The 17,066-nt window shown below is 35.9% G+C and overlaps 1 protein-coding gene across 3 annotated transcripts in view; it reads right to left on the bottom strand.

Moving 5' to 3' along the window:
• The window catches only part of DNAAF4 (dynein axonemal assembly factor 4), a 78,682-nt gene that overhangs the window by 19,171 nt on the left and 42,445 nt on the right, over positions 1-17,066 (bottom strand). For all 3 annotated transcript variants that reach the window (XM_079912120.1, XM_079912119.1, XM_079912121.1), the window contains exons 5-6: positions 2,463-2,608; positions 1,056-1,165 (exon numbers count right to left, since the gene is read on the bottom strand). In XM_079912120.1, coding sequence (XP_079768246.1) covers positions 1,056-1,165; positions 2,463-2,608 — 256 coding nt within the window. The remainder of the gene's footprint in view (positions 1-1,055; positions 1,166-2,462; positions 2,609-17,066) is intronic.

The raw sequence follows: 17,066 nt of genomic DNA, 5'->3' as shown, positions 1-17,066 counted from the left end.
ATTGTTGTTAACTGTCTAAAAGTTTACACATAGAGTCACATACAAATAAATAAAAGGATTGTCTGGATATAAAATGAAAATTTATAGGATAATTTGATAATCTTTTAAAGATGGATATGACTAACCAAAGTAGCTCTAGTTTTAAAGAACCATGATTTTTTTTCTAATAAATTTATTTATTATTTATTTTTGGCTGTGTTGGGTCTTTGTTTCTGCACACAGGCCCCTCCCTAGTTGCAGCGAGTGGGGGCCACTCTTCGTTGCGTTGTGCAGACCCCTCATTGCTGTGGCTTCTCTTGTTGTGAAGCACGGGCTCCAGGCACTGGGGCCTCAGCAGTTGTGGCACACGGGCTTCAGCAGCCGTGGCTCATGGGCTCTAGAGCACAGGCTCAGCAGCCGTGGCGCACGAGCTTAGTTGCTCCGCGGCATGTGGGATCCCCCTGGACCAGGGCTCGAACCCATGTCCCCCGCACTGGCAGGCGGACTCCCAACCACTGTGCCATCAGGGAAGTCCCCAAAGAACCATGATTTTAAGGGAAGTAGTATGAAGGACTTATGTTAAACATTAAGTGATTTAAAAAGGGATTTTGATAAGCAATCCAAAAGACGTGATATTTTTCATTTCCATGACATATAAATACAAAAGCAATAAAAATAAGAGCCTTGGGGCTTCCCTGGTGGCGCAGTGGTTGAGAGTCCGCCTGCCAATGCAGGGGACACGGGTTCGTGTCCTGGTCTGGGAAGATCCCACATGCCGCGGAGCAGCTGGGCCCGTGAGCCATGGCCGTTGAGCCTGCGTGTCCGGAGCGTGTGCTCCGCAGCGGGAGAGGCCACAACAGTGAGAGGCCCGCATACCGCAAAAAAAAAAAAAAAGAGCCTTATTTGTTATAAGATCTGACTTTTTAAATATGGAAGCACTACCTACAGAATTGGCATATTTGCATTATTTCTCCCCCAAACTCACACACACACATATGTCAAGATAACTAGAAAATATGTATTAATATCTACATAAATTTATTATAAATCTCATGGGCAGAGTTCAAACAACTTACTTTCCTTTGTCCTTCAACCATTCTGGGTTCTTTTCCTCTTCTTTTAAATCACAAAGTTCAGGAATGTCAGTATTCGTTGCTCTTCGCGCCTCTGCTTGTTTATGTAGCCACTGAAATGAGAATGAAGTTTAATGAAGGACACAAAAGTCTTGTTTTATTAAAAGTTACTTTTAGATTTTCCATCTTCCTATACAAGATGGAAATACTATTTGTTATGGACTGAATGTTTGTGTCCTCCAAAATTCATATGTTGAAGCCCTAATCACCAATGTGATGGTATTTGGAGATGGGGCCTTTGGGCGATAATTAAGCTTGGATGAGGTTATGAGGATGAGACTCCCATCGTAAGATTAGTGTCCTTATAAGAAGAGGAAGAGACCAGAAGGCATGCTGGCACCCCACCCCACCCCAGCGTCCTGACCTTGGACTTCCCAGCCTCCAGAACTGTGAGAAGTAATTGCCTGTTCTTTAAGCCACCCAGTCTATGTACTTTGTTACAGCAGTCTGAGCAGACTGATAAAATAATTGATGGTGGTGATTTTAAACTTCTAGTTTTTATACATCTTTAAGCTTTTTTTTAAACTTCACTAGCTGATTAAGATCAAATGTATAAAAATTTCTAGTCCAAATTTCATCCAAATTTCTGGGAGTTCATGTGAATATTGTTTTATTTTTCTTGTTTATAATGTATATATATATATTTTTTACATTATAAAATATATAAATGATTTTTAAAATTATAATTTTATAGTTACAGAGATACTTTTATAAATAATAAAATATAGAAATATGCTATTAATAATAAGAAAAAAATTAATATTTATTAAGTGTCATTATATCTCAAGGAGATTCAATTATTTCCACAACTTTTCAATTGAGGTATCAGTTCACACCTTACAGTAAAAAAAAAAAAAAAAACAGTTCTTACTGCTTACACAACTAAATATACAATATTCAAAATCCCAGAGCTCAGGAATTTATAAATGAATGAAAGATATTAATGCCAAATGTCACATTAGAAATACTTGATATTAATAATTAATTGTAATAAAATAATAAATTTACAAATCTTTTCTTACCGCGACATACACTGACCCAAAGTTTACAAATCTATTATGGAAAATGATGTATTTGATAAAATAAATGCACATGCAACATTTTATCTCCTGGGATAAGCAACAACACTGGATATTAAACCAGTGTTTTCTCATCAGCATTCTGGAGCCAAAAAAGAAATAAAAATCCTGCAAAATATATTTTTCTCAAAAGGAAATATTAAATTTTTTCATGAAGTAATATCTTTAGCCTAATGAATACTTTAAAAATTCAGACCCAGTAACAGTTTCAATATATGGAATAAAAAATATTTTCATTGTGGTCACTGTAACTAACAGCAAGTATACCAACCTCCTCTTCTGCTGCTACCTGTGATTCCCGGAGAGCAGTTGGGAATACTCGAGGGGTAAAGTTGATTTTAATATTGCCGACAGAGCGAGGAGCAGGAATACTGTCTTCCTTTAACTTCTCAAAAAATATAATTTCTGAATTTCTCCCTTCAAAAACAATATTAGCAACTAAGTTATTTATCTCTCATTTCCTAGTTAACAAACTGACTTTTAAGGTAATTACACATTAAAGCTACTTCTAAAATCCTATACAAATAATCCAAACATATTTTCTACAATAAGGCATGTAAAATCCCTCATTGAAATTATGGCAGCTAATTATCTGTTCTTTCAATGACCTCAGCTACTTTTCTGGGGTTCTCTTTGTTAAACCACACAGTGTCTAACTTACATTCACTATAGAGGAAGCCACTCTAGGCAACTTAAACTACATCAACTCTAGAGGAGGGCACCTAGGCAAAGCCATCATTTTCCTTAAGCTCTGATATCAGTATCTTCTATAAGCTCCCTGGTGATGATATAAAAGTTTTTCAGCTATTAAAGACAGCTAATGGGAACAGGCAAAGAGTTGTAATGAAAGGCCATACATTTGTATAAAGGTAGTTAGATGTAATAATTATTAAGTCAATATAAGAGAAGAAATTAATCTATATGTTAGAATATAAACTATATGAATAAAGGGAAGGAAAGGTACTAAAAAGGAAAAGTACTAAAAACATGATATACAGATTTAAAAGGCAAATATCAAAATTGTTTAAAAAAAGATTTTCCAGAAACATGACAGAGAGTTAATATCCTTGATATAAAATGAATACATAAAATTAAGATATAAAACTTCCAATTTAGGGAACTGGAAGTGATGCAGTGGTTAAGAATCTGCCTGCCAATGCAGGAGACACGAGTTCAAGCCCTGGTCTGGGAAGATCCCACATGCTGCAGAGCAACTAAGCCCGTGTGCCACAACTACTGAAGCCCATGCACCTAGAGCCTGTGAGCCACAACGAAGAGTAAGCCCCACTCGCCGCAACTAGAGAAAGCCTGCACACAGCAACAAAGACCCAACTCAGTCAAAAATAAATAAATTTATATATTTTTTTAAATGTCTGAAAAAAAGAAAATTAAAAAAAATAAAACTTCCATTTTAAAGAAAAATTGAAAATGGCATGAATTAACATTTCAAAGGGAGGGAGGAGGGGAGCAAGAAAGAAAGAATAAGGACTCAAACAAAGAAAGTAACTTCAACAAAGTTCAGCCTCCCTTAAGAGTGGTGTAGTTATGTGCCAAACCTGAGACAACAGAATATGAATATAAGTGCTGTATAAAACTTATGGATCATTATCTTACATGTAAATCTACTTGCAATGGACGTCCTCTTTCCCCTTCCACTGGCTAAAAAACAATGCCAACTGCAGCATCCACCTTGGACACAGAAATGGAAGCCAAATGATGTGATGATATATGTGGCCCCACCAGCTTAGATGGCCCCGTGGAACAAAGCCATCTATCAGGCCTAGATTGATTGCTGTTACATAATAAGTCTTAGATTACAGAGAATTCAATTTCTATCTTATTTGATCTGTAACTTTGGACCTCTTTATTTCAGCAGTTGGCTTGAACCTACCTAACACAATGTCCTAAGAATTTTATAGCCTGGTAAACTGTTGTTCACTTGTGAAGCCAAGAGACATTCCTAGATATGTAAGAACTAAGTAAATATACCATCTAGTCATGTTTTCTGAATTACTCAAAGAAATGTTCCAGAACATGGACAAATAAAATTAAGAACTCAGGAGTGGGAAACCTGAGGGTAAAAATGAAAAAGGATGGGTTTTCTAAAACACACGAAAAAATGTTGTAAGATTTTTTAATGTTACTACAACAGAAGGAAAACAGAATAAAAAGTAAAAATGAAGTATATAAGTTCGCATTTTATACTAATGATTACTAGGATACACAACAGGGAGGGAATAAGCACTATTCTTCCATAATGAGAAATTTAAAAATTACTTTGCTATTAATTTTGTTAAACAAAAGTAAACATTTGAAAAATGTTTTTACAAAAAACATTTGTTTTTTGTTTATTTTACAAAAAATAAACATTTGAAAATGCTTATGGAAATCATTATGGTGACCATGAGTTACATTAAAAATAGGATATCTAGCTTTCAAACTCCTACAGTAAAATAAGACAAACAGAAAAACATAAAAAGAAATTAGCTTTCTGTTTTCAGCAGCATAGGTTAAAGTTTTTACAAACTTTAACAAGCAATTTTACAAGCAGACAAAATGCTATGAACACATAAAATGCTTGATAAAAATATAACAAATAAACAAAAGTTTCAAGTACATAGTTCAGTTCAAAACCTATGCAAAAGAAAAGCCTTATCAGCAATTTATAGCCAGGGTAATCTCAAAAGCTGACAAAAAGCTATTTGGAAAGATTTCAGATATAGATATAGATATCTATATAGGTATACCTATGAAGGTATATATCTATATATCTATCTAGCTATCCATATCTGTATCTGAAATTTTATATATATGAATATATTATATATTATACATATATATATTAGAGACTATATATAAAGGATAAAGACTGGAAATTTAATGCTCATATAGGTACAGAGGTGAAAGCTGAAAATGCAATTACAGCCTGAGAAGGGCTACACTCTCAGTGAAATGGACACATAAAATCTCTGTCCACAACTCCAAGAAAGTGAAGCATGTCTCCTCCTGGGGCTCTGGATAAGAGACGAAAAAACGTCTCTCGTGAGAAACCTAAACTTCAGGTATCCCTTCCGAGTAATTCTACTTCTGCAAACCAGTACACATGAAATTTCCTCATATGCACACATAAAAATAATCCATGCTGAAGATGAGCACACAAACAAAAACTACAAATCACATGTGGATACAATGTATGTTTCTTCCTTAGAGTACGGAGAACAGTCAGCAGACACAACAAACAGGAGGACTGGCCTATTAAGAATCTGAAATACCAGAACAATCTGAAAGAGACTATAATAATTTAAAACATGCTTACTTAAAGAGCTAAGATAGGCTAAAATACATAATGAAAAACTAAGGTAATGAAAAAAGAACAAACAGGTATGAAAGAAGCAAACAGAACTTGCAAAATGAAAACTATTATCCCTGAAATTGAAAACTTCTAGGACAAGTTTAACAGCACATTAGGCATATTTGAAGAAAATTTGCAAACTAGAAGACAGATCTGAGGATATTATACAGAACGCAGCCAAGGAAGATAAAGGCAATTTGAAAACAATTTGCTATTTGAAAACAATAGCTTATAACTTCCCAGAACTGAGGTAAGACATACGTTCTTTGAGTGAAATTATACTCCAACTTCTGATATTATGAGATGAATAAATATAAAACTGCACTTAGAGTAATAAAATCAACATATACCAAAGTGAAGAATTTTAAAGCAACCAGAGACAAAGGATGGATTTACCTTATAAAGGATCAATATTAAATCAAGAGCAGACTTCCCAGCAGCAATATTAAAAGTCAGAAGACAATAGACATATCTTCAAGTTACTGATGGAAAATAACTGTCAATCTTGAATTCTACAACCATCTAAAACATCACTGAATAACAATAACAAAATAAAAATAACTGAACTTAACGTTCAGATCTTTATTAAAGAACTACTAGACAGGTATAAAGACACAGACGTAGAGAATGGACTTGAGGACACGGAGAGGGGGACGGGTAAGCTGGGACGAAGTGAGAGAGTGGCATGGACTTATACTACCAAATGTAAAATAGACAGCTAGTGGGAAGCAGCCGCATAGCACAGGGAGATCAGCTCAGCTCAGTGACCACCTAGAGGGGTGGGATAGGGAGGGTGGGAGGGAGATGCAAGAGGGAGGAGATATGGGGATATATGTATATGTATAACTGATTCACTTTGTTATAAAGCAGAAACTAACACACCACTGTAAAGCAATTATACGCCAGTAAAGATGTTAAAAAAAATTTAAAAACTACTAAAGGATTTACTTAAAGGAAAGGTAATTGGATCCAGAAAGAACTTAGATGCAAGAAGCAAAGATAATTAAAAAGCAGTAAATACGGGTCAACAGAAATAGTAATGAGTATATGTGGTAAAGCCACACTAACGACTAAATATAGAGGTTTAAAAATAAGGTGAGATCAGTTGAGTCCCTCCCGCCAAAAAAGTGGAATGAAATCTTTAGACAGTAACATAGAGGATGGGTACGACTGAAGTTCATGTATTAAATTTCCTTCTAATATTTACAAGTAATGGTAGAGATTAAATTTTGTTTAGTATGCACATTAAAAATAGAATTGTAATTATATCTATGTATCAAAACAGTTATAAAAAATTTAATATTGATCATTCAGAGAACAAAAATAGAATGTATACCTTTCAAATTAGTACAAAGGAAAGGACGTAATTAAGAAAAATTATTTAATCCAAGGCAGAAAAATAGAAAAAAGAACAAAAAAGGAAGTCTGGTAAATATAAAACAAAGTAAGAGGGCAAAAGGAAATTCTAAGATGTTTGGATATATTTTATTTTATTTTTTAATTAGTTAATTTATTTATTTTTGGCTGCATTGGGTCTTCATTGCTGTGTGCAGGCTTTCTCTAGTTGCGGAAAGCGGGGGCTGCTCTTCATTGCAGTGCACAGGCTTCTCACTGCAGTGGCTTCTCTTGTTGAGGAGCATGGGCTCTAGGTGCATGGGCTTCAGTAATTGTGGCACGCAGGCTCAGTAGTTGTGGTGCGTGAGCTTAGTAGCTCCACGGCATGTGGCTTCTTCCCAGACCAGGACTCAAACCTGGGTTCCCTGAATTGGCAGGTGGATTCTTAACCACTGTGCCACCAGGAAGGTCCCAGGATATATTTTATTTATAATAATAAACCTAAGTAGCCCATATGAAAAGAAGGACTCACAATAAACAAAAATACACACTAGCAAACTACAAATGATTTATAAACACATTTGTATATAACACAATGACCCACATAATATAAAATATGAGAACAACTGTCATTCCTCTTTTATACATTTGGAAATTTTTTTTAAAATCTCCTTAATAATTCAAGGATAAAAAAAATCATGATGGGTTGCAAAATATTTGCAACTAAATGGCAATGAAAACACAAGATTTCAAGACTTGGTGAATGTATTAATGCAGCATTTAAGAGAAAAAATTATAACTTCATATGCATGTGTTAAAAGATTCAAAAATTAATGCAGACAAATTGTATAAAGAACAGAGAAAACCCAAAGAAACTAAAAGAAGCCAAATAAAAATAAACACAGGAATTAATGGAATAGAAAACAAAGAAACAATAAAAGATCAACAAAACCAAAAATTGCTTTTCTGAATAGACAAACAAAATTTGCAAAATGCTGCAATAGTTGATCAAGGAAAAATAAAATAGTATTAGGAACAACAACAACAAATATATATATATATATACATTTCTTTCTCAGATTCTTTTCCATTATAGATTACTACAAGACATTGAATATAGTTCCCTGTGCTATACAGCAGGTCCTTGTTTATCTATTTTACATACAGTAGTGTGTATATGTTAATCCCAAACTCCTGATTTATCTCTCCCACCACCCCTCACTAAAAAAAAATGTTTTTAAAAATTATTTCTTACATGTGGAACCTAAAACAAAAAAACAGACTCATAGATACAGAGAACAGATTGGTGGTTGTCAGAGGTGGGGGGTGGGACGTGGGTGATGATGGTCAAAAGGTATGGACTTCTACTCATACAATACATAAGCCCTGTGAATGAAATGTACAGCCTGGTGACTATCGCTAATAATGCTGTATAGTGTATTTGAAAGTTGTTAAGAGAGTAAATGTTAAAAGTTCTCATCTTAAGAAAAAAAATTGTAACTATGTATGGTGCTGGACATATTTGCTAGATTTACTGTGATGATCACTTCATAATATACACACATATCAAATCATTATATTGTACACATGAAACATAATGTCAATTAAATCTCAATAAAAAAAGAATTTTTAATAAATTATTACTTTTCCTCTGTTTCTCCCTTCCCTCTTCCTAATACTCCTATTATGGGAATGTTGTACAACCTGAATGGATACTCTAGTTGTTTTATCTTTTCTATTTTAAAATCTCTTTGTTGGGGCTTCTCTGGTGGCGCAGTGGTTAAGAATCCGCCTGCCAATGCAAGGCACACGGGTTCGATCCCTGGTCCAGGAAGATCCCACATGCCACGAAGCAACTAAGCCCGTGCACCACAACTACTGAGCCTGTGCTCTAGAGCCTGTGAGCCACAACTACTGAGACCACGTGCTGCAACTAGTGAAGCCCATGTGCCTAGAGCCCATGCTCCGCAACAAGAAAAGCCACCGCAATGAGAAGCCTGTGCACCGCAAGGAAGAGTAGCCCCTGCTTGCCGCAACTAGAGAAAGCTGGCGGGCAGCAACAAAGACCCAACACAGCCAAAAATAAATAAAATAAAATAAAATAATAAAATCTCTTTGTCATCTTATTCTATTTTCTGGAAAAAAATTAACAATATTACAACTATTTGATTTAATTTTTAACTTTTTAAATTACATTTCAATTTCCAAACTGTTGTTAGGAAAAATTCTTTATTACAGCCACTTGTTGTTGTTCAAGGATTAAAATATGTTCTCATCTCTCTGAGGACATTAATTATAGTTCTTTATTTTCTTTTAATTTTTGAATTTTATTTTTTTATACAGCAGGTTCATATTAGTCATCAATTTTATACACATCAGTGTATACATGTCAATTCTAATCGCCCAATTCATCACACCACCATCGCCATGCCCCCATAGCTTTCCCCCCTTGGTGTCCATAAGCTTGGTCTCTACATCTGTGTCTCAACTTCTGCCCTGCAAACTGGTTCATCTGAACCATTTTTCTAGGTTCAACATACATGCATTAATATACAATATTTTTCTCTTTCTGACTTACTTCACTCTGTATGACAGTCTCTAGATCCATCCATGCCTCAACAAATGACCCAATTTCATTCCTTTTTATGGCTGAGTAATATATTGTATATATGGACCACAACTTCTTTATCCATTCATCTGTCGATGGGCATTTAGGTTGCTTCCATGACCTGGCTATTGTAAACAGTGCTGCAATGAACATGGGGGTGCATGTGTCTTTTTGAATTATGGATTTCTCTGGGTATATGCCCAGTAGTGGGATTGCTGGATCATATGGTAATTCTATTTTTAGTTTTTTAAGGAACCTCCATACTGTTCTCCCTAGTGGCTGTATCAATTTACATTCCCACCAACAGTGCAAGAGGGTTCCCTTTTCTCCACACCCTTTCCAGCATTTGTTGTTTGTAGATTTTCTGATGATGCCCATTCTAACTGGTGTGAGATGATACCACATTGTAGTTTTGATTTGCATTTCTCTAATAATTAGTTATGTTCAGCAGCTTTTCATGTGCTTCTTGTACATCAATATGTCTTCTTTGGAGAAATGTCTATTTAGGTCTTCTGCCCATTTTTGGATTGGGTTGTTTGTTTCTTTAATATTGAGCTGCATGAGCTGTTTATATATTTTGGAGATTAATCCTTTGTCCGTTGATTCGTTTGCAAATATTTTCTCCCATTCTGCAGGTTGTCTTTTGGTCTTGTTTATGGGTTCCTTTGTTGTGCAAAAGCTTTTAAGTTTCATTAGGTCCTATTTGTTTATTTTTGTTTTTATTTCCATTACTCTAGGAGATGGATCAAAAAAGATCTTGCTGTGATTTATGTCTAAGAGTGTTCTTCTTATGTTTTCCTCTAAGAGTTTTATAGTGTCCGGTCTTACATTTAGGTCTCAAACCCATTTTGAGTTTATTTTTCATTATGGTGTTAGGGAGTGTTCTAATTTCATTCTTTTACATGTAGCTGTTCAGTTTTCCCAGCACCACTTATTGAAGAGACTGTCTTTTCTCCATTGTATATCCTTGCCTCCTTTGTCATACATTAGTTGACTACAGATGCATGGGTTTATCTCTGGACTTTCTATATTGTTACACTGATCTATGTTTCTGTTTTTGTGCCAGTATCATATTGTCTTGATTACTGTAGCTTTGTAGTATAGCCTTAAGTCAAGGAGTCTGATTCCTCCAGCTCCATTTTTTTCCCTCAAGACTGCTTTGGCTATTCGGGGTCTTTTATGGCTCCATACAAATTTAAAGATTACTTTGTTCTAGTTCTGTAAAAAATGCTATTGGTAATTTGACAGGGATTGCATTGAATCTGTAGATTGCTTTGGGTAGTAGAGTCATTTTCACAATATTGATTCTTCCAATCCAAGAACATGGTATATCTCTCCATCTGTTGGTATCATCTTTAATTTCTTTCATCTGTGTCTTATAGTTTTCTGCATACAGGTCTTTTGTCTCCCTAGGTAGGTTTATTCCTAGGTATTTTATTCTTCTTGTAGCAGTGGTAAATGGGAGTGTTTCCTTAGTTTCCCTTTCAGATCTTTCATCATTAGTGTATAGGAATGCAAGAGATTTCTGTGCATTAATTTTGTATCCTGCAACTTTACCAAATTCATTGATTAGCGCTAGTAGTTTTCTGGTAGCATCTTTAGGATTCTCTATTTATAGTATCATGTCATCTGCAAACAGTGACAGTTTTACTTTTTCTTTTCCAATTTGTATTCCTTTTATGTCTTTTTCTTCTCTGATTGCCGTGGCTAGGACTTCCAAAACTGTGTTGAATAACAGTGGTGGGAGTGGACATCCTTTTCTTGTTCCTGAACTTAGAGGAAATGCTTTCAGTTTTTCACCATTGAGAATGACGTTTGCTGTGGGTTTCTCATATATGGCCTTTACTATATTGAGGTAGGTTCCCTCTATGCCCACTTTCTGGGGAGTTTTTATCATAAATGGGTGTTGAATTTTGTCAAAAGCTTTTTCTGCGTCTATTGAGATGATCATATGGTTTTTATTCTTCAATTTGTCAATATGGTTTATCACACTGATTGATTTATGTATATTGAAGAATCCTTGCATCCCTGGGATAAATCCCACTTGATCATGGTATATGATCGTTTTAATGTGTTTTTGGATTCTGTTTGCTAGTATTTTGTTGAGGATCTTTGCATCTATATTCATCAGTGATATTGGCCTGTAATTTTCTTTTTCTGTAGTATCTTTGTCTGGTTTTGGTATCAGGGTGATGGTGGCCTCATAGAATGAGTTTGGGAGTGTTCCTTCCTCTGCAATTTTTTGGAAGAGTTTGAGAAGGATGGGTGTCAGCTCGTCTCTAAATGTTTGATAGAATTCACCTGTGAAACCATCTGGTTCTGGACTTTTGTTTGTTGGAAGATTTTTCATCACATTTTCAATTTCATTACTTGTGATTGGTCTGTTCATATTTTCTGTTTCTTCCTGGTTCAGTCTTGGAAGGTTATACCTTTCTAAGAATTTGTCCATTTCTTCCAGGTTGTCCATTTTATTGGCATAGAGTTGCTTGTTGTAGTCTCTTAGTATGTTTTGTATTTCTGCATGCAGTGTCTGTTGTAACTTCTTTTTCATTTCTAATTTTATTGATTTGAGTTCTCTCCCTCTTTTTCTTGATGAGTCTAGCTAATGGTTTATCAATTTTGTTTATCTTCTCAAAGAACCAGCTTTTAGTTTTATTGATCTTTGCTATTGTTTTCTTTGTTTCTATTTCATTTATTTCTGCTCTGATCTTTATGATTTCTTTCCTTCTGCCAACTTTGGGGTTTGTTTGTTCTTCTTTCTCTAGTTCCTTTAGGTGTAAAGTTAGACGCTTTATTTGAGATTTTTCTTGTTTCTTGAGGTAGGCTTGTATAGCTATAAACTTCCCTCTTAGAACTGCTTTTGCTGCATCCCATAGGTTTTGGATCGTCGTGTTTTCATTGTCATTTGTCTCTAGGTATTTTTTGATTTCCTCTTTGATTTCTTCAGTGATCTCTTGGTTATTTAGTAACATAGTGTTTAGCCCTCATGTGTTTGTGTGTTTTACATTTCTCCCCTGTAATTCAATTCTAATCTCATAGCATTGTGGTCAGAAAAGATGTTTGATATGATTTCAATTTTCTTAAATTTACTGAGGCTTGATTTGTGACCCAAGATGTGATCTATCCTGGAGAATGTTCCATGAGCACTTGAGAAGAAAGTGTAATCTGCTGTTTTTGGATGGAATGTCCTATAAATACCAATTAAATCTATCTGGTCTATTGTGTCATTTAAAGCTTCTGTTTCCTTATTTATTTTCATTTTGGATGATCTGTCCATTGGTGTAAGTGAGGTGTTAAAGTCCCCCACTATTATTGTGTTACTGTCAATTTCTTCTTTTACAGCTGTTAGCAGTTGCCTTATGTATTGAGGTGCTCCTATGTTGGGTGCATATATATTTATAATTGTTGTATCTTCTTCTTGGATTGATCTGTTGATCATTATGTAGTGTCCTTCCTTGTCTCCTGTAACAGTCTTTAGTTTAAAGTCTACTTTATCAGATATGGGTATTGCTACTCTAGCTTTCTTTTGATTTCCATTTGCATGGAATATCTTTTTCCATTCCTTCACTTTCAGTCTGTATGTGTCTCAAGGTCTGAAGTGGGTCTCTTGTGGCCAGCATATATATAGGTCTTGTTTTTGTATCCATTCAGCAAGCCTGTGTTCTATTGGTTGGAGCATTTATTCCATTCAGGTTTAAGGTAATTATCGATATGTATGTTCTTATGACCATTTTCTTAATTGTTTTGGGTTTGTTTCTGTAGGTTCTTTTCTTCTCTTGTGCTTCCCAGTTAGAGAGAAGTTCCTTTAGCATTTGTTGTAGAGCTGGTTTTGTGGTGAATTCTCTTAGCTTTTGCTTGTCTGTTAAGCTTTTGATTTCTCCATTGAATCTGAATGAGAACCTTGCCAGGTAGAGTAATCTTGGTTGTAGGTTCTTCCCTTTCATCACTTTAAGTATATCATGCCACTCCCTTCTGGCTTGTAGAGTTTCTGCTGAGAAATCAGCTGTTAACCTTATGGGAGTTCCCTTGTATGTTATTTGTCGTTTTTCCCTTGCTGATTTCAATAATTTTTCTTTGTCTTTAATTTTTGCCAATTTGATTATTATGTGTCTCAGCGTGTTTCTCCTTGGGTTTATCCTGTATGGGACTCGCTGTGCTTCCTGGACTTGGGTGGCTATTTCCTTTCCCATGTTAGGGAAGTTTTCGACTATAATCTCTTCAAATATTTTCTCGGGTCCTTTCTCTCTATCTTCTCCTTCTGGGACCCCTATAATGCGAATGTTTTTGCGTTTAATGTTTTCCCAGAGGTCTCTTAGGCTGTCTTCATTTCTTTTCATTCTTTTTTCTTTATTCTGCTCTGCAGCACTGAATTCCACCATTCTGTCTTCCAGGTCACTTATCCATTCTTCTGCCTCAGTTATTCTGCTATTGATTCCTTCTAGTGTATTTTTCATTTCAGTTATTGTATTGTTCATCTCTGTTTGTTTGTTCTTTAGTTCTTCTAGGTCTTTGTTAAACATTTCTTGCATTTTCTCGATCTTTGCCTCCATTCTTTTTCCGAGGTCCTGGATCATCTTCACTATCATTATTCTGAATTCTTTTTCTGGAAGGTTGCCTGTCTCCACTTCATTTAGTTGTTTTTCTGGAGTTTTATCTTGTTCCTTCATCTGGTACATATCCCTCTGCCTTTTCATCTCGTGTATCTTTCTGTGAATACTAAAGGTTTCTTGATGCACTGTGACTGTTTCCACAAACTGATTTCACCAGGAGTCCCTCATGTGAGGACGTTCTGTCAGATTCTCTTGGTGTGTCAACTGTCTTCAGGTTCAACATATGAATGAAGTTTGGAGGTTGGTGTCCATCCTGCTAGTGTTGGAGGGTCTTCTGCAGAGGCGGGGGGTGGCTGTGGCTCACCGTGGGGACAAGGACACTGGCAGAATTTCTGGTAAGTACTCAGCGGGAGCCCTCCCAGAACCTGCCATTAGCCCCACCTAATTATACTTCTTTTTAAGTTTTCTTCTATTCCCTGCATTACTTGGTTGTTCCAATTTGCATTTTTCTGTTTGGTTCTTGGCTGTCTGTTCATATTAAAGATGAAGTACAAATATTCTGACTGGAAGTTTTGTGTACATGAATCTAAAGATTGTTGACTAGTGAGCTTCAGCATGGTGAACTAGTGGGGCCATTATAAATGCCAGGGTTTTTTCATCCTATACTAGTTAGCTTCCCTGTAGAGGAATTCTCCAGTCTACATAACAGGTGCACTGGGCTCCTGCATGCATATGGGGAAGAGAATAGAGCTGGAGGGGATCTCTTGAATCAGTATTTAGATTTTTACAATGCAGACTTTCACTCAATCTCTGTATTTTCAGAGCAGAATCTCACTCAGTCCTCAATTGTGCAGAAAGTAAACCTCCAGTTATCTGCTGTAGTACGGGAGGAGAGCTGGTAATCAAAGTCCTATGCACTTTCAACCAATCCTATTTTTTTCCAGACCTACATTTGCCCCTACCTTTAGACGTACCTAGTTCTACCAAGTTGAAAAGGGACAAATCCACCTGCCCTGAAGCCTCATCTCTCCCACTACAATGCTTTTAGTAGCTTAGCAAATAGATAGCTCAGCAAATCAAAACTAGTTCAACAGATACCAGTAACTGACCTCAAGAGGCTTCCCCTTTTGGATTTTTTTTATTTTTATGTGGAACATTTTTAAAGTCTTTATTGAGTTTGTTACAACATTGCTTCTGTTTTATGTTTTGATTTTTTGGCCTCGAGGCATGTGGGATCTTAGCTCCCCGACCAAGGATCGAACCTGCATGCCCTGCATTGGAAGGCAAAGTCTTAACCACTGGACCGCCAGGGAAGTTCCGGCTTCCCCTTTTGAACAAAGCTGTTTCTAACAAGACAAGAAAGCCCCCATAGTCATGTAACTAATTAATGGCCATTGATTCCCCTTTCCTCGTACCTTATAAATATAGACAACAGTACAAGAGCAGGGACCCTCAATTGGAGCCTTTTGGGGGAATGGCCTCACTATGCCTGGCCCTAAGCATAACTCTGTGGAATAGTAAGAACTTGAGGAAATCGTGCACACTTTGATGCTTTCCTGCCTAAAATCAATAAACATTATTTTTTCAATTTTATTGAGAAATAATTCACGTACAATAACTATACTCATTTTAAAGTATATTAAATGAGTTCTGACAGATGTACATGCTCCTGAAATCACAATCAACACAGAAAATTTCTATCACCTCTAAGAGTCCCCTATAACCCTGTGAAGTTCATCCTTTCCCTTCACTCCTGGCCCCAGGCAACCACTGATGTGCTCTCAGTCATTATAAATTAGTATTTTCTAGAATTTCACACACTATGGACTAGTGTCTTGCTTTTTTCAGAATAATTTTGTGATTCATTCATGTCATGTGTATCAGTAGTTGTCTCTTTTTTAAAAAATAAATTTGTTTATTTTTGACTGCATTAGGTCTTCATTGCTGTGCATGGGCTTTCTCTAGTTGTGGCGAGCAGGGGTTACTCTTCATTGTGGTGCGTGGGCTTCTCATTGCAGTGGCTTTTGTTGCAGAGCACAGGCTCTACGTGCGCAGGCTCAGTAGTTGTGGTGCACAGGCTGAGTTGCTCTGCAGCATGTGGGATCTTCCCGGGCCAGGGATCGAACCCGTGTCCCCTGCACTGGCAGGCAGATTCTTAACCACTGGGCCACCAGGGAAGTCCCAGTTATCTCCTTTTTATTGAAGAGTAATATTCCATTTTATGAATGTATTTCATAATTTGTTTATCCATTCACCTGTTGATGGACATTGTTTCCAGTTGTTCACTATTGTAAATAAAGCTGCTGTAAACATTTGAATACAAGTTTTTAGGTAGACACATTTCTCTTGTGTAAATACCTAGGGCTAAAATGGTTGAGTTATATGACAGGTTATATGACAGTTGACACTCTTCCAAAGTGGTTGTATCATTTTATATTTTGACCATCATTGTACAAGGTCCAATTGTAGCACATCCTCAATAACACTTTGTACTGATGGACTCTCTAATATTTAATATTAGCTATCTTAGTGGATATGTACTATATTTCACTGTGGTTTAATTTGCATTTCCTTACTAATGATGTTGAACATCATTTCATGTGCATATTGACCATTCATATGTCTTCTTTGGTGAAAAGTTCATTCAAATTTTTTGTCTAATTGTTTATTGGGTAGTTTGTCTTCTGTGTATATATTATGTACACGGTGAGGCAAGAATCAATGTTCATTTGTTTCCATAGATACCCAATTGTTCCAGACTTTCCTTTCCCCATTGAACTGTTCTGCTTTTGATGAAAAGCATCAGACCATACAGGTAAGGATCTATTTCTACTCACTGTACTCCATTCTTTTGACCTTTCTGTTCATCCTTTCACCAGTTCCACACTATCTTGATTACTGTAGCTTGATGTTAAGTCCTCAAATCAGGTAGTATAAAGGTAGTATAAGTCCAACATCTTTGTTCTTATTTTTAAAAATTTCTTTAGCTAGTCTAGGTCATTTGCATTCTAATATAAATTTTAGAATCAG

Source organism: Stenella coeruleoalba (genome assembly GCF_951394435.1).
Source record: "Stenella coeruleoalba genome assembly, chromosome: 2".
Lineage (NCBI taxonomy): Eukaryota > Metazoa > Chordata > Mammalia > Artiodactyla > Delphinidae > Stenella > Stenella coeruleoalba.
This window is presented reverse-complemented; position numbering and strand designations above follow the sequence as displayed.